The sequence below is a fragment of the Neomonachus schauinslandi genome, chromosome 4 (assembly GCF_002201575.2).
Source record: "Neomonachus schauinslandi chromosome 4, ASM220157v2, whole genome shotgun sequence".
In the NCBI taxonomy this organism is placed as follows: Eukaryota; Metazoa; Chordata; class Mammalia; order Carnivora; family Phocidae; genus Neomonachus; species Neomonachus schauinslandi.
Window position 1 is genome coordinate 57,130,680 of NC_058406.1, and position 13,870 is coordinate 57,144,549.

The 13,870-nt window shown below is 40.2% G+C and overlaps 1 protein-coding gene across 1 annotated transcript in view; it reads right to left on the reverse strand.

The window, feature by feature from the left end:
- Positions 1-10,542, reverse strand: part of LOC110570167 (zinc finger protein 19-like) — a 73,003-nt gene extending 62,461 nt beyond the window's left edge. The window contains 1 exon segment of the mRNA XM_044914334.1: positions 10,506-10,542. Coding sequence (XP_044770269.1) covers positions 10,506-10,542 — 37 coding nt within the window.
- Between the last annotated feature and the right edge of the window lie 3,328 nt (positions 10,543-13,870).

The window sequence follows — 13,870 nt, forward strand, 5'->3', positions numbered from 1 at the left end:
TAGAGAATATGAATGTGAGCTGCTTGATTTATGTCAGCTATTATTTTCTATCTGGGTGGCTATGCTAGGTTTCATAATATGCCAAAGCTCATATTCAAATACAGACTATAGACCAGCATGTAAACAAGAGCAGAGAAATATTTTCTTTCTTCCACTGAGTAACTCAAAATAAGGGTGGGAAAAGGCAGCTTCATATGGGTTTAATCCTGGCTGGAAAGCAATGAAGCAACAACACTGTCTCTTTCGTTTTGGTAGTAATCAAAGCATGCAAAGCTGTGGCTGTTGACCCTTTGAAAAGCAGCAGAACTGTACCATGTATGCTGGCAAGCAGCACCCTGGCCTTTTTCCAAGCTGAATAGAGAGCAGTCCCAACCAGCCCGCTGACTGAGCAGGAAAAGCAGCGGCACCGTTGTGTTGCAGGAGACGCCTAAGAGGGATGAAGGGCACCAGAGAGATAGCTTTTTATGCTCTCAGGCGGAATCAAAGCTTCTGAAAAGCCACCATGCAAAGAATCAATACCAAAGGCCCAGAGAGAACCACAGATACAGGTAGGGAAGCTCAGGAGTGGCAAAATATATGTTGACCCTCATTTTCCAGTCGGCCTCCCAGGCTTTTAAAATCACTGGAGATGCTGGGAAAGGGGCATGTACTCTTCTGTAGTAAAAAAGTAGGCCTTGATTTGTGTATTTGGGATTTTTTCTCCCTTGTGATGGAGGGACATGGGATATGGCAGTGCTGTTGTTTACCCATGCATTTGTGCAAATGAGGAAAAGGCCCTTCTTCCTTAGAGATCCCTCCCCCATCTGCCCGGCACCTTCGTGTTGTGAACACCATGCATGTAATTTGCAGCCATCCGAGACAGAGTGAGCCATAGTACACTGCAAGAGTGTGGGAGGTGTCTTAGGAAAACAAAATGCTTGAGAGCTCCTGAATTTGCCTGGTATTTGAGGAAGTTTTCCCCCTTTTTTTATACCCCCTTCACTTAGATTTACATGCGGCTGATCTACTACTGTATCTACATCTATGCTAAATCACCCCTTTGCAACATGCAAATTAACCCCCCAAAATCTAAATCCAGTGCATCAGGAGAATTTCCACTTAAGGTTGTTCTGCTCCATCTTGTTGGTTTATATTTTATTTATGTTTTGTTAATAATAAATGTAATTATTTTATTTCTCTGTTGGACAAGTTTAGTTTGAAGTGCAAAGGCAATTATTTTAACTTTTTAATTTATATATAAAGATTAACAAGGCTTGCTTTCAGAAAAAATTAAATTACTAAAATAATAAAATAAAACAAGAATCACAATACAAGCCCAATAATATGTCAAATTAAGTGTTCAGATCAGGTTCCTATTCTAGGTGAGTATATAATTATTTGTATAAAGTTTATGTCCTATAGTTTTTTTCTTGCATTGATAATATATTAGATGATTCCTGATGTGATATCTTGAGAAAACCTTGAGCTGAGAAGAAAAAAATGTCAGATTACTAACTTCTTCTTGAAAGCCCCAGGTATCTGTGAAGACTCCTTCCTCCTTCTCTTGGGTTAGTTTGCTTTCTTTACTGTTAGGAGTTACCTTCTATTTTACCTAATACCGTAGCTCTTTTCATGTCCTTCATCCCCAAATGTCACTCTTGACCTTTACTGTGTGACTACCTGAAGTTGTACACTAAGCATGCATGAATTCTTCTTCACTCTTTCAGAAACTTCATTTGGTGCTTTAATGGTCTACCATTTCAATTCACCTCAATTCAACAACTATTTCTTGATAAACTATTATATACAGACCACTAGACAAGGACTTTGAGGGACACAAAGTTGAAGGAAAGATAAACCTTGTACTCAGCATTCAACAGGCAATAGCAACAATGATAATAAAAACTGGCATTTAACTTTTATTCAACATAATACTAGAAGTCCTAACCACAGCAATCAGACAAGAAAAAGAAATAAGAGACAAAGAAGAGGCAAAGAAATATTGTAAAGAAGAAGTAAAACTGTCACTGTTTGTAGATGACATGATACTATACATAGAAAATCTTAACAACTCCACCAAAAAACTACTAGAAGTAATAAATGAATTCAGTAAAGTAGCAGGATACAAAATTAATACCTAGGAATCAGTAGCATTTCTATACACTAACAACAAAGTCACAGAAAGAGAAATTTAAAAACAACACCATTTACAATTGCACCAAAAAGAAAAAACTACTCAGGAATAAACTTTTCCAGAGAGGTGAAAGACCTGTACTCTGCAAACCATAAAACGCTAATTAAAGCAATAAAGAGGGCACAAACAAATGGAAAGATATTCCATGCTGATGGATTAGAAGAATTAGTATTATCAAAATGTCCAAATGACCCAAAGCAATCTACAGATTCAATGCAATCCTTATCAAAATACCAACAGCATTTTCCACAAAACTAGAACAAATAATACAAAAGTTTGTATGGAACTGCAGAAGACCCCAAATAGCCAAAGTAATCCTGAGAAAGAACAAAGCTGAATGTATCACAGTCAAGATTTCAAGATATACTACAAAGCTGTAGTAATAATCAAAACAGTATGGTACTGGCACAAAAATAGACACGTAGATCAATGGAACAGGATACAGACCCCAGAAATAGATATATGGTCAATTAATCTTTGACAAAGGAGACAAGAATATACAATGGGGGAAGACTGTCTTTTCAACAAATGGTGTTGGGAAACCAGCATCTACATGTAAAAATGAAACTGGACCACTTTTAACACCATACACAAAAATAAACTCGAGATGGATTAAGACCTAAACATGAGACCTGAAACCATAAAAATCCTAGAAGAGAACACAGGCAGTAATTTCTCTGACAGCCATAGCAACATTTTTCTAGACGCATCTCCTGAGGCAAGGGAAACAAAAGCAAAAATTAACTGTTGGCACTACATCCAAATAAAAAGCTTTTGCATAGCAAAGGAAACCACCAACCAAACAAAAAGAGAACCTACTGAATGGGAGAAGATATTTGTAAATGATATATCAGGTAAGGGGTTAATATCCAAAATATATAAACCAACTCAACACCAAAAAACAAGCTATGGATTAAAAAATGGGAAGAGGATGATTTTTTTTTCCAAAGAAGACATACAGATGGCCATCAGACACATGAAAAGATGCTCAGCATCACTCACCATCAGGGAAATGTAAATCAAAACACAATGAGCTATTACCTCATACCTGTCAGAATGGCTAAATCAAAAACACAAGAAACAACTGTTGGCGAGGATGTGGAGAAAAAGGAACCCTCCTGCACAGTTGGTGGGAATGAAAACTTGTGCAGCCTCTGTGGAAAATATTATGAAGGTTCCTCAAAAAATTAAAAATAGAAATACTATAGTATATTCTTATCATTAGTTTACCAATAAGAACCCTGAAGCTTGTAGAGGATAAGTGATATTCTTAAAATCAGAAAGCCAGTAAGTGGTAGATTGAACATAATAAGGAGCATGTGCCAGAGCTGACGGGGACCAGACCCAGGCCTCATCTCAGCTGCGTGCTCACGGACTGATGTGTGTGTGTGTGTGTGTGTGTGTGAGCTTTATTCAGTCATAAAACAAGTTTCGCATAATTGTAAAGCAGGTTCTTCAGGATTCCAAATTCAATTTCATTATGCGTTTCACTTGGCTTCATACACATCACACAAGGAAAGCACAAGACAAAGTCGCACAACATAGAAGATACAGCGAGGGGTAAGGAGTTAACAAACCAAATTCAAAGTCAGTTACTGTGTTCAAGCAGTGGAGGATCTCTGTTATGTTCAGGGATTCGCTGGGCAGAGCCTTTGGCAGCCATTGCCTTTTTTGATGCCATCAAATGTGAAAGGGTCAGTGTCTGCAGAATCTGACAGTTTGCTGCAAAAATCCTCCCTTTTTGAAAGAGTTGAATCAATCTGGGGCGTTTGTGGGCCTCCCCTGGCTCTGCTGGTTATCAGTTTGGGTGTCGTCAACCTGTGCTGGCCTCAGGATATCCAGTCTTAGCGACGATGCCATTGGTTGCTTACATCGCTGCTTGACGTGAGTGACTCCATCTTGTGCCCTACATACATCCACAGGAGTTTTGTTTTCTTTCTTTCCTACCTTAAACACCGTGAGCCCTCTTACTTTCTTCGTATTTATTTGCAAGCTATCTTCTCAGGAACCTGCATCTTTGCCACAGTGACTTCTCATCTTAGAAAACTCACCTTTAGCTTCCACAGGCTGGGCTTCCCTGACACAGTCCCTACCAGATAAGACTAAGTGGCTCTTGTTTGGATTTCATGTGCAACCAACAAATCCACTCTCACGAAAACTTACCCCACTCCTTTGTCTCTTTCTGATCCTAGGCCAGGAGCTGCTAGCAGGCGGGGACTATTGTTCATCACACAGGCACCCGACTGGTGATTGTTTAACCAAGAATGAAGAAACAATAATCCAAAAATGATTTCTATTTGACTTTAGAATGCATTTCCTGTATTCCCGTCTGCTATAAACACAATCACCCACGACTGGAGATGTCACCCTCAGACTTAGAGCTTAAAAGGAAACAAACAAGCAAAAAAGCCCCTCCAGCTTTAAAATATGGGAACATGGGGTGATGTCTGCAACTGCTTGAGGGTGTGGAAACAGAGTCCATGCCTTATACATCCACTGTGGCTGGCCCCCCAGGGCCGGAATTGTGTTCTTGAGCCATGCTGTTTGCTTTACAGCTCGTGGACTTGCACAGAATTCTTTTTCTCTAACAACAACAATCATAAAAATAGCATGGTCTTTTTTGCAACCTTACTCATAGCCTAAGGAAGGGAAGATTACAAAATTATGCCAGTGTAAGATCATCAGCGGAGATCCCAAAAGGTCCTAACAATGCTTAGCAAATACTTTATATAATTTGGAGAACCGAGTAAGAGAGACATGTGCCATGAGTCCTAGAAAAAGACACTTGAGGTTGCCCTTAAAAGTAGGAATGCAACAAATCAACACAATCTTTGCTCTGAAATCTCCCTCCACTGGGAAGAGCAAATCCAAAATAAGTCTGAGTCAGTTTTGAAAGGACTTCCTCTAGGCCAGAAATGAATAAGTATTACGGAACATCTATGAGATGATCTCTGGTGTGAAGTACCCAGAGGTGAGGTAGCAAAACGTGGAGTTTCAGGGGAAAAAGGACTGGAGGCCGACAGACCTGCATTTCAGTGCCTTATTAGCTGTTGCTCTGAGGCCTTCGGGAACCTCTCTAGACCTGTGCTTTCTTGTCTGTAACACGCCGATAATAACCCTACCTCAGGTATGGTGTGACGTTTAAACAAAATCGTGTATTCAGAGTACTCAGCAAAGTGCCTGGCGCGGAGTGAGGTTTGGTAAACAGCGGCTATCACCTGCTGACATGTGTTTAACGTGGCTGGTACCAAGCACAGTCAATCTCAAATGAGACGCATATAGAGAAAACCTGTTACAAGAGAAAGTACATCTCTAGTGTTCGTGTACTCATAAATTACACCAGACGCTCCAAGGATAAACACAGCCCTGCCCTCTGTCTTCCTCCTCCACTAATTGTAACCTCCGTTAGAGCAAGAACATTTCTTCGTTTCCCTTGCTAGCTTTCTAGCATATAACATAATACTATTCTCAGAGCACATCTTGGAGTATATACTGAACAATATTTCATCCATATGCATTCTGCACTTAGGTGATTGGCTGCTGGAGAGCAGAAACAAGGTCGACTGTTTATTTGTTTTTATGCTCAGTTAACCACTGAGTATGAACTAGAGGGAAACTAAGCACGAAGCAAAACAGCTTAGATTAGATCTAGTTTACTAGCTCCAAATCCAAAACTTACTAGATCATTGTCCTCCTTGTGTCGTCTGAGGGAAGGTACCATGTGGCTGGTACCTGATGTCATCAAACCTAATTTTCATGATAATCCACGAGATAGATCCTCGTTTCCCAGGGTACAGAGGAAGCTAACTAAGGCTCTGAACAGTGAAGACTTTTCTAAAGCCAGACAGATATGTATGCAGCACCGTGATTTAACTCTAGAAGAGCTCAGTGCTTTCTCCCACAGCACACGGCCTCATGTCGGCGGTGACAGTGGAGGGAAGAATGATATGGGGCCGGGGCCCACGTGCCGCGAATTATAGTGTAGGATCTTGGTTGTTCTGCTCAGCACGCATCTTTTCTTGTGACACTGTAATTTCCTGATGAGGTGACTCACCAAGACTTTCCCCAGCATCTGCCTTATCCTGTGAGGTGTCAAGATCATAGAGAGAAACCATTAGTTTCATTAAAATCCAGCTCCCTGAGTTCATATGTCAATGTTCAGGCAGGAATGTGAAATGCCTTTTACATGACTAAAAGCTCTTCCCTGAATAGTCAGGACTTTTCCATGAATGGATAGAATTTTATTATACAAGATGTTCAAATAAGTCAGGAAAGATTCCTTTGAAAACTACTGCCAAGACGAAATTCTCCAAATGTTCCAGTCCAGAGGATGTTTGCTGCTGGGAAGACAAGCAACAGAGAAAGTTCATTTGTTGGTAGCTTCCCTGATATTTTAATTATATTCTCCAAATTCTGTTTAACATTTTCTTTGATCCAATAATTCTCAAAATAAAAATGTTTAATCCACATGCAGTAGTAAAATTAATGTATATCTTTTGCCTTACACTGAAATGAAATTGCAAATGCCAAGAAGCACATTTTGCTTCTAGTCAGAATGGAAAGTAACCTTTTGAAGGGCCTGATAAATTTGACTTCTTATGTAGTTTTCTGATAATCATCAGTTTAACTCTGTTAAATACCAAATGGCATTTTAAGCCTGCAAGTTGGCCAGAAAACTACGTTGAATTCCCACTGTCTTAAGCGACCTTGAATAGCTTAGCACATTGCAGTATCCTTCTGGTTGTCTGATACATAGCATATTTAGTTATTTTCTGCTCTTGTTGAAGGCAAACTCATCATGTCTTTCAAAAAATGTGTTATGTAATTCATTTAACCATGGAGGAACGTTAGCATTTTTAAAAATTCTGTGAATTTTTAAGTTCCTGTGGCATTTGGATCAAGGCTCACCTTTAGACAAAAGAACATTAAAGTTACTCCTTGCTGCTTGAAATCCCTCCCTTGAAAGTCACTCCTATCCACATCAGAGATACACTAATCCTTATGACGGTCTTATGGAGTAGATGTTAGTAATTCTACTTTATAAATGATGAAAATGAGACTCGAGGAATGTAAATATTATCCATGCAACTATAAAGTGGCCCAGGCAGGGGACAAACCACTAGGTCTGACACCAAGTCCAATCTTTTTACCTACAGCATGACTTTCTTAGCATTCCCTTATTTTTCTCCCCCTAAAGCTTTTCTCTTGACATTTCAACTCTAAAGACTCCCACAGTACCATAATTAGAGGTCAGAATTCTGACAAAGAAATGACAAATAGAAGAAATGACCAAATAATATATAAGTCATGATCTTCACCTATCCTTTTTTTTAAATTTTCTCCAAACTACTTGGTAGTTGATAGTTCACCCTCCGTGTATGTAGGGCTTTCTGGGCAAGTCTGTTGCCGGGCATGAATTAGCAACGCTAACAATCAAGGTTAACGTGGTTAGTATTCTAAAGGTTCGAGCAGGCTTGTCTCTATCCCTAAATAAGAAGAGTGCTTCCAGAATTCAAGTGGTAGTTTATGATCAATCATTGCCTTTGAATAGCAGTTACTCCTCATTCCATGCAACTACAAAATCCATGAAATTTCATGAAAAATCCACTGTAAGGGCTGACTGAATCACTTTAAAACCAGGCTGGGAGAGGCAAAGCTGAAATTTGGATACCAGATCCTGCAAAGATGTTTTAGAATGCTCTGTTTAGTCCCTGCAGTGAGATTTCACAAAAACCAACTTCTGTTTCACAGAAAAGGCTCACAGCATACTTGAGGAAAAAAATGCAGAGAATAGGAAAGGAGCCAGGTCTCACGGAATGTCAGGCACAGTACTGTGACATCCAGTGGACACTGTATTCTCTTACAGTCTGTTTTATTTGTATTGTCATCATATAAGAGAATGAGAGTTTCAAAACTCAGGCAAAGTTTACAGAGGCGCTTTCAGCTGTGGTCGAGCATTGTACTAGACCAAGGAAGGGGGCCAAAGAAACCATTCCCACATATCCTTATAGTCTGTAACAAGGTCCCCATAAACCCAGAGTAATATTAGGAAGTAAGGGCGATGCAGTCCTTGCTCTCATGTTGTTTGGTAGAAGGCTGAATCTGCCTTTGCTGGAAAAACCCCCCTTTGCAGCGAGATGATAACATTCCTGAAAGTTTTGGTGTTAAAATGTCTTCTATTTGAAAAGATGAAGATAATAGACTGCAGGGTTTTTGTGTTTGTTTTTTTTTAATTCCTTAATTAAATTACAAGTTTGTCATTGTTAGGGGTTGAATTTCATCCCCTAAAAGATGTTGAGGTTTTAATCCCCAGTACCCGTGAATGTGACCTTATTTAGAAACAGTCTTTGCAGTTGATCAAGTTAAGATGAAATCATTAGGGTGGGTCCTACTCCAATATGACTGTGTCCTCACACAAAGGGGAAATCCGGACCCAGAGACAGATGCATACAAAGGAAAGATGAAGTAAAGATACTGGGAGAATGCCATCTACAAGCCAGGGAATGGCAAGAATGCCAGCAAGCCACCAGAAGCTAGGGGAGAGGCATGGAACAGATTTCCCTGCACAGCCCTCAGAAGCAACCAAATGTGGGCACACCTTGATCTCTGTTTCTAGCCTCCAGAACCTCAAGACAATACATTTCTGTGATCTAAGGCTCCTACTTTGTGATGATTTTTTATGGCAGTCCTAAGAAATTAATGTAGCCATTCTAGATCAATTATCTGTTTTTATTTTTATCTTGTTTTGCTTTTTGAAATTTTATTTTTTGAAGTTTTATTTTGTTTTATTTTTTTTTATTATGTTATGTTAGTCACCATACAGTACATTATTAGTTTCTGATGTAGTGTTCCATGATTCATTGTTGGCGTGTAACACCCAGTGCTCCATGCAATACGTGCCCTCCTTAATACCCATCACGGGGCTACTAGTTCTTGAAATCTCAAAGTCTGGGAACCCTTAAACTGGATTAACTTAAAATCCCATCCAATCTTGAGATTTAATGATATCTTACACTGTGGAACATTTTTCCTAAGTTTTCTGATGAGTCATCAGGTACCTACAGGATTGGAGACTTCCAGATTCTCCTTAAGATAGCAGAGTATAAATAGGAGCAACATTTAGGTGTTTCAGGGCCAAACCTGAGAAAATATCTCACTGCATAGCTTGAAACATTAAACATGGATGTTTGATGGATTTCTTTCCCTGAGGTTTGAGTAGGAGTAAAACTCTAAGTGCTCTTGGTATAAAATATAAGGATTAAACACTCCCCTCTCTATGGATCTGATGAAGGTGCATGTTCCTCAGAAGGCTAGAGATAGCTACCCCAAATATGTGGCATTCTCTATTTGGTTCAACAAACAGTCCTCATCTCGCATAGGTCATAGAAACTCTTTCTCCTTTCCTTTCTTCTCCTAGGCAAGCTACACAAAAGGGGATTAGGGACAATGGGGTATGTTTTACCAGATCATGCTTGAATGCACTGATGACTGCCAGGTTTCCTTTTCTCAGATGGGTTTGGAAAAAATCTAACTGGGAATTCATTCACTCATGTATTCACTCATGCATTTATTCAATGAATAGTAAAAAAAAAAAAAAAAAAGAGGAGACTCAGGAACACCAATCCCTACTGTGTATCAGATTGTCACAATATTGAACTCTACATCTGAACCTAATGATGTACTACATGTTGGCTAATTGAATTTAAATAAAAAAAAAAGAAAAAGAAAAGAAACATCCTTTCCTTCCAGGGATGGGTACCTTCCTTTATGTCTGCCCACAAAGATTAAAGACCAGTTACCCCCCCCAAAAAAGAATGTCACAAAAATGACTCTAATTATAATAGCTACTATGTGTTAAAAATCTTTATCTTCATTTTTAAAAAGATTTTATTTATTTATTAGAGAGAAAGAGTGCATGCAGGTGTGCTTGAGTGGGCGGGGAGGGGCAGAGGCAGAGCAGAAACAGACTCCCTGCTGAAGAGGGAGCCCAACAAGGGGCTGGATCCCAGGACCCTGAGATCATGACCTGAGCTGAAAGCAGATGCTTAACCTACTGAGCCACCCAGATACCCCTACCTTCATTTTATAGATGAGCTCAGTAATTGAACTCGTCCTTAGTCTCACAGCTGATAAATGCAGCAGCTTGGCCTCAGTTCTGTATGACTCCCATGTCTTCACTATATCATGCTGCCTGCCCTTAGAACCCACCAGACTGGTGTTTATACATCACTGTACCCTAAGACATGCCTTCATTCAGGAGCTGGCTTCTCCCAGTCTCTTCTGACCTCCAGCCAAAGTCCACCATGTCACAAAAACCTGCTTGAAAACTAACCTGCTCCAGGAAGACTTCCAGACTTGCTGGTCTCCATCTTTACTCGGCCAGCCTCTCAGCACTTACATATTTCATTGCTCAACTTCTGTTTGTTTGTTTGTTTTGCTTTTATTGAAATGCTGTGCTGTTTTTGGTATCAGTGTGTCTCTGTATTTAATATTACCTCAGTGAAGATCATCTGGTCTTCAAAGGAAAATACCATTATCTCCTAGTTTCTAGTCCTAACTCTGCTGCTAAGAAGATGGACAATCTTGGTTATATCACTAAATCTATTCGAACCTCCATTTCCTCATTGATACAGAAAGAGGGTAGTGGGAAGATGCGGTCAATCGGCATTTCTTACCCTGATAGGTGTATATGTAGTGTCTCCCAAGCATCCCTGTCCTTTGCTGGTTCTGGGAAGTGCCCAGTTGAGGCTTGTGGCCAGATTTGCTCATGTGAGGGCTACTCTGGTCTTACCAAAGCAGACTACCTTCACATCCCTGCTGGGCAACCTTGGCCAACACTACTGAGTGTAGACTCAGGCAGCCCACACTGCTGTCTCACCTGATCTTCCTGTTTCCTTCTCCCTTTCACTTGCCATCGAGCCATAAGTACTGCTTCAGACCAAGTGAGATTCTTCTCCACATCTTCCTCATCTTTACAGACCATTCTGTCTTCCTAAAGTACATTTACACTTCCTGCCCCCTTGATCAGTCCCTTTTCCTAAAAGACGTGGTCATTTCTCACCTCCTCCGTGAAGCCTTCCCTGACTACCAGTCTGCCATCAGAATCTTTGCAACTGCTGCAGCTTTTAAAAATATTTGCCCCTCTGCATTTTAACTGCATCATGTAGAAAGAACGTACTGTAGTGTTATGAGCATGGTGTCTTGGTTTCATATTGCTACATTTATAATCATCACTGTGCCACTTATTAGCTATGTGCCTTGAACAAATTATTTTTCTGCACCTCAGTTTCTTCTTCTGTCAAATGAGGATAATAATAGTACTTATCACCTGGAATGTGTTTAAGGATTGATGAGTTAAAGCATGAAACTGCATAGAAGAGTGAATGTATTATTGAATTAGCACTATACACTAATACCATCCCATATTCCTTTTTCCCTCTAGGGTTCCAAATCAGAAAAGAACTAATTTGTTATAACATCAGAGTTATAAAATCTTAAGATCTCCCTTTCTTTCTGTCTTTTAATGTCTCTCCTTCCATCACCCACCTCACATCTCAGCCTCCTCTCTCTTCTTGAATTGTCTGATGTAATAACTTTCACTTGTACCTCTGCCTGATACTTAAAGAATGCACCAACAGTTGGACCATTGCTGTATAAAAGGACAGGGTAAGATTTGTTATTGGAAAGATTAAAAGACCTAATATATGTGAAAATGCCCAGGGATGAATATGGCCCAGTGAGAGCATGTGGATTCATTCACAGAATGTTCATTAAACAGCTGTTCTGTACCTAGCATGTGCCACCAGATCCTGGGAATACAGTCCTTGCCTTCATGTTGTTTACTGTTTAGTGAGGGATACAGATAACTCTACCCACAGTTGGGATATGATGTGATTAGTTGTGATGAAGGGAGGAAACCAGATGCTATGGTAACCCGCAGTGCATGTAATTCTCTTCCAGACTAGGTGAAGGTTTCCTGAGGAAACCAAGCTGAGTCTCAAAGGTTAAATGGGAATCAATCAGCCTTGGAGGAGCAGTCTTCCAGACTAAAGGATAATCGTACGGGAGAAGACACAAAGGCCTAGAGCACTGCTGTGTTTTGAAACTACCACAAGAAATTCTGAGTGATTGAGAAATGGGAAGGGATAAGCATGGACCAAATTATAAGGGCTTTTATGTGTCTGCCTGGATTTTACCCTGCAGACAATGGAGAGCTCTTCAAGAGTTAGGAAAGGGATTAATAGTGCAAACAGGAGTTTGCAGGGTTATTGCAATAACCTCTGTGAAAAAAAAGCGTAAATTCAACTAAGGGATGAGGACGAAAAGACCAGAGAAGAGACACCTGGGTGGCTCAGTTGGTTAAGCTTCGGCCTTTAGCTCAAGTCATGATCCCAAGGTCCTGGAATGGAGCCCCGAGCTGGGAGCCTGCTTCTCCCTCTGACACGTCCCACACCTGTGTGCTCTCTCTCTCTTAAAACACACACACACACACACACACACAGAAAAAAAGACAAAGTAAAAATAAATAACCTCGGAGAGAAAATACATAAAGTTCACACCAATTGTTTTGGGGGTGTAATTGTACTACATCTTTCAGTGATTTGATGTTAGACTCTTCAACATTTCAACAGACTTTCTAGATGCAGCAACTGTAATGGTAGGAATTTTCAGTACATCCAAGATGATATTTGAGCAGTGAGGACTGGAGGACGCCTCACCCACATCTCAGTGTCAGCAGTCTTTCCCATGGAGGTGTACCCTTGGGTTGCAAAAATAACCCAAAGTTACCAATTTTATTCCTAATTTACTTTGGCATGTTTCTTTAGATACAGAGCATGTTTAATTTTATTTCTTATCTTACAGACCTCTGTCCCTATTTCTCTGCTGGATCACTGCCAAACCCCAAGCTCCTATCATGCACAGTAACTATTTCCTTCTCTGTGGGCAGGCAGGCTGCTAGAGTTGGGGGAGAAGGAGATGTTCTCTGCTATATATATAACATGGCTGGACCTTGAAGTGTGGCTGCTTTGTATCCTCATCCTGAGTGTTAGCCTCTTAGAGTGTGCAGGAACCAATGACCGTGTGTCCACAGCTCTGAGCGAGGCTAAATGTAGATTGAACCACCAGAGACTACTTAAGTTTGCTTTTATATCCCTTCTGCTGACAATTTTATATTGTAATTGGGAATAGTGATAGACTGAGGGAGGAAAGAGACTGTGAAGACATTGCATTAAGCATTTCTTTTAAGATCCTATTTATTTTCCTGTCTGAGGGGAGACACAAAATGTTATGCATGCATTTTGGTGCATACGTTAACATGGGAATTGCCTTCCAGCCTATATTTCAATTTTAAGACAGGAGAGGAGGAGTGAGAGACATAAGCACAGCCTTCGATAGGGGACCACTGCCATATGGAACGTTGTGCACTCCACGAAGAATGGCAAGTCTATACTGGGAGGTAATTGTAATGCATGAACCCATTTATCTTTGATAAGCCTCTCCAAACCCAAGTGACAAAATGGTGATGGTCTGGACTTGAGTGTTTTGATACTTGACTGTTTGTTGCAAGATATATGTTGGATCAGTGGGAGGAAACAGAGTGGCTTAGACAGGAATTATAGTTTAGTGAAGTCCTAATCAACTTTTTTTAAAGAAAAACAGTGACATATGTGATGAGACTGATGCCCAAGATTCTAG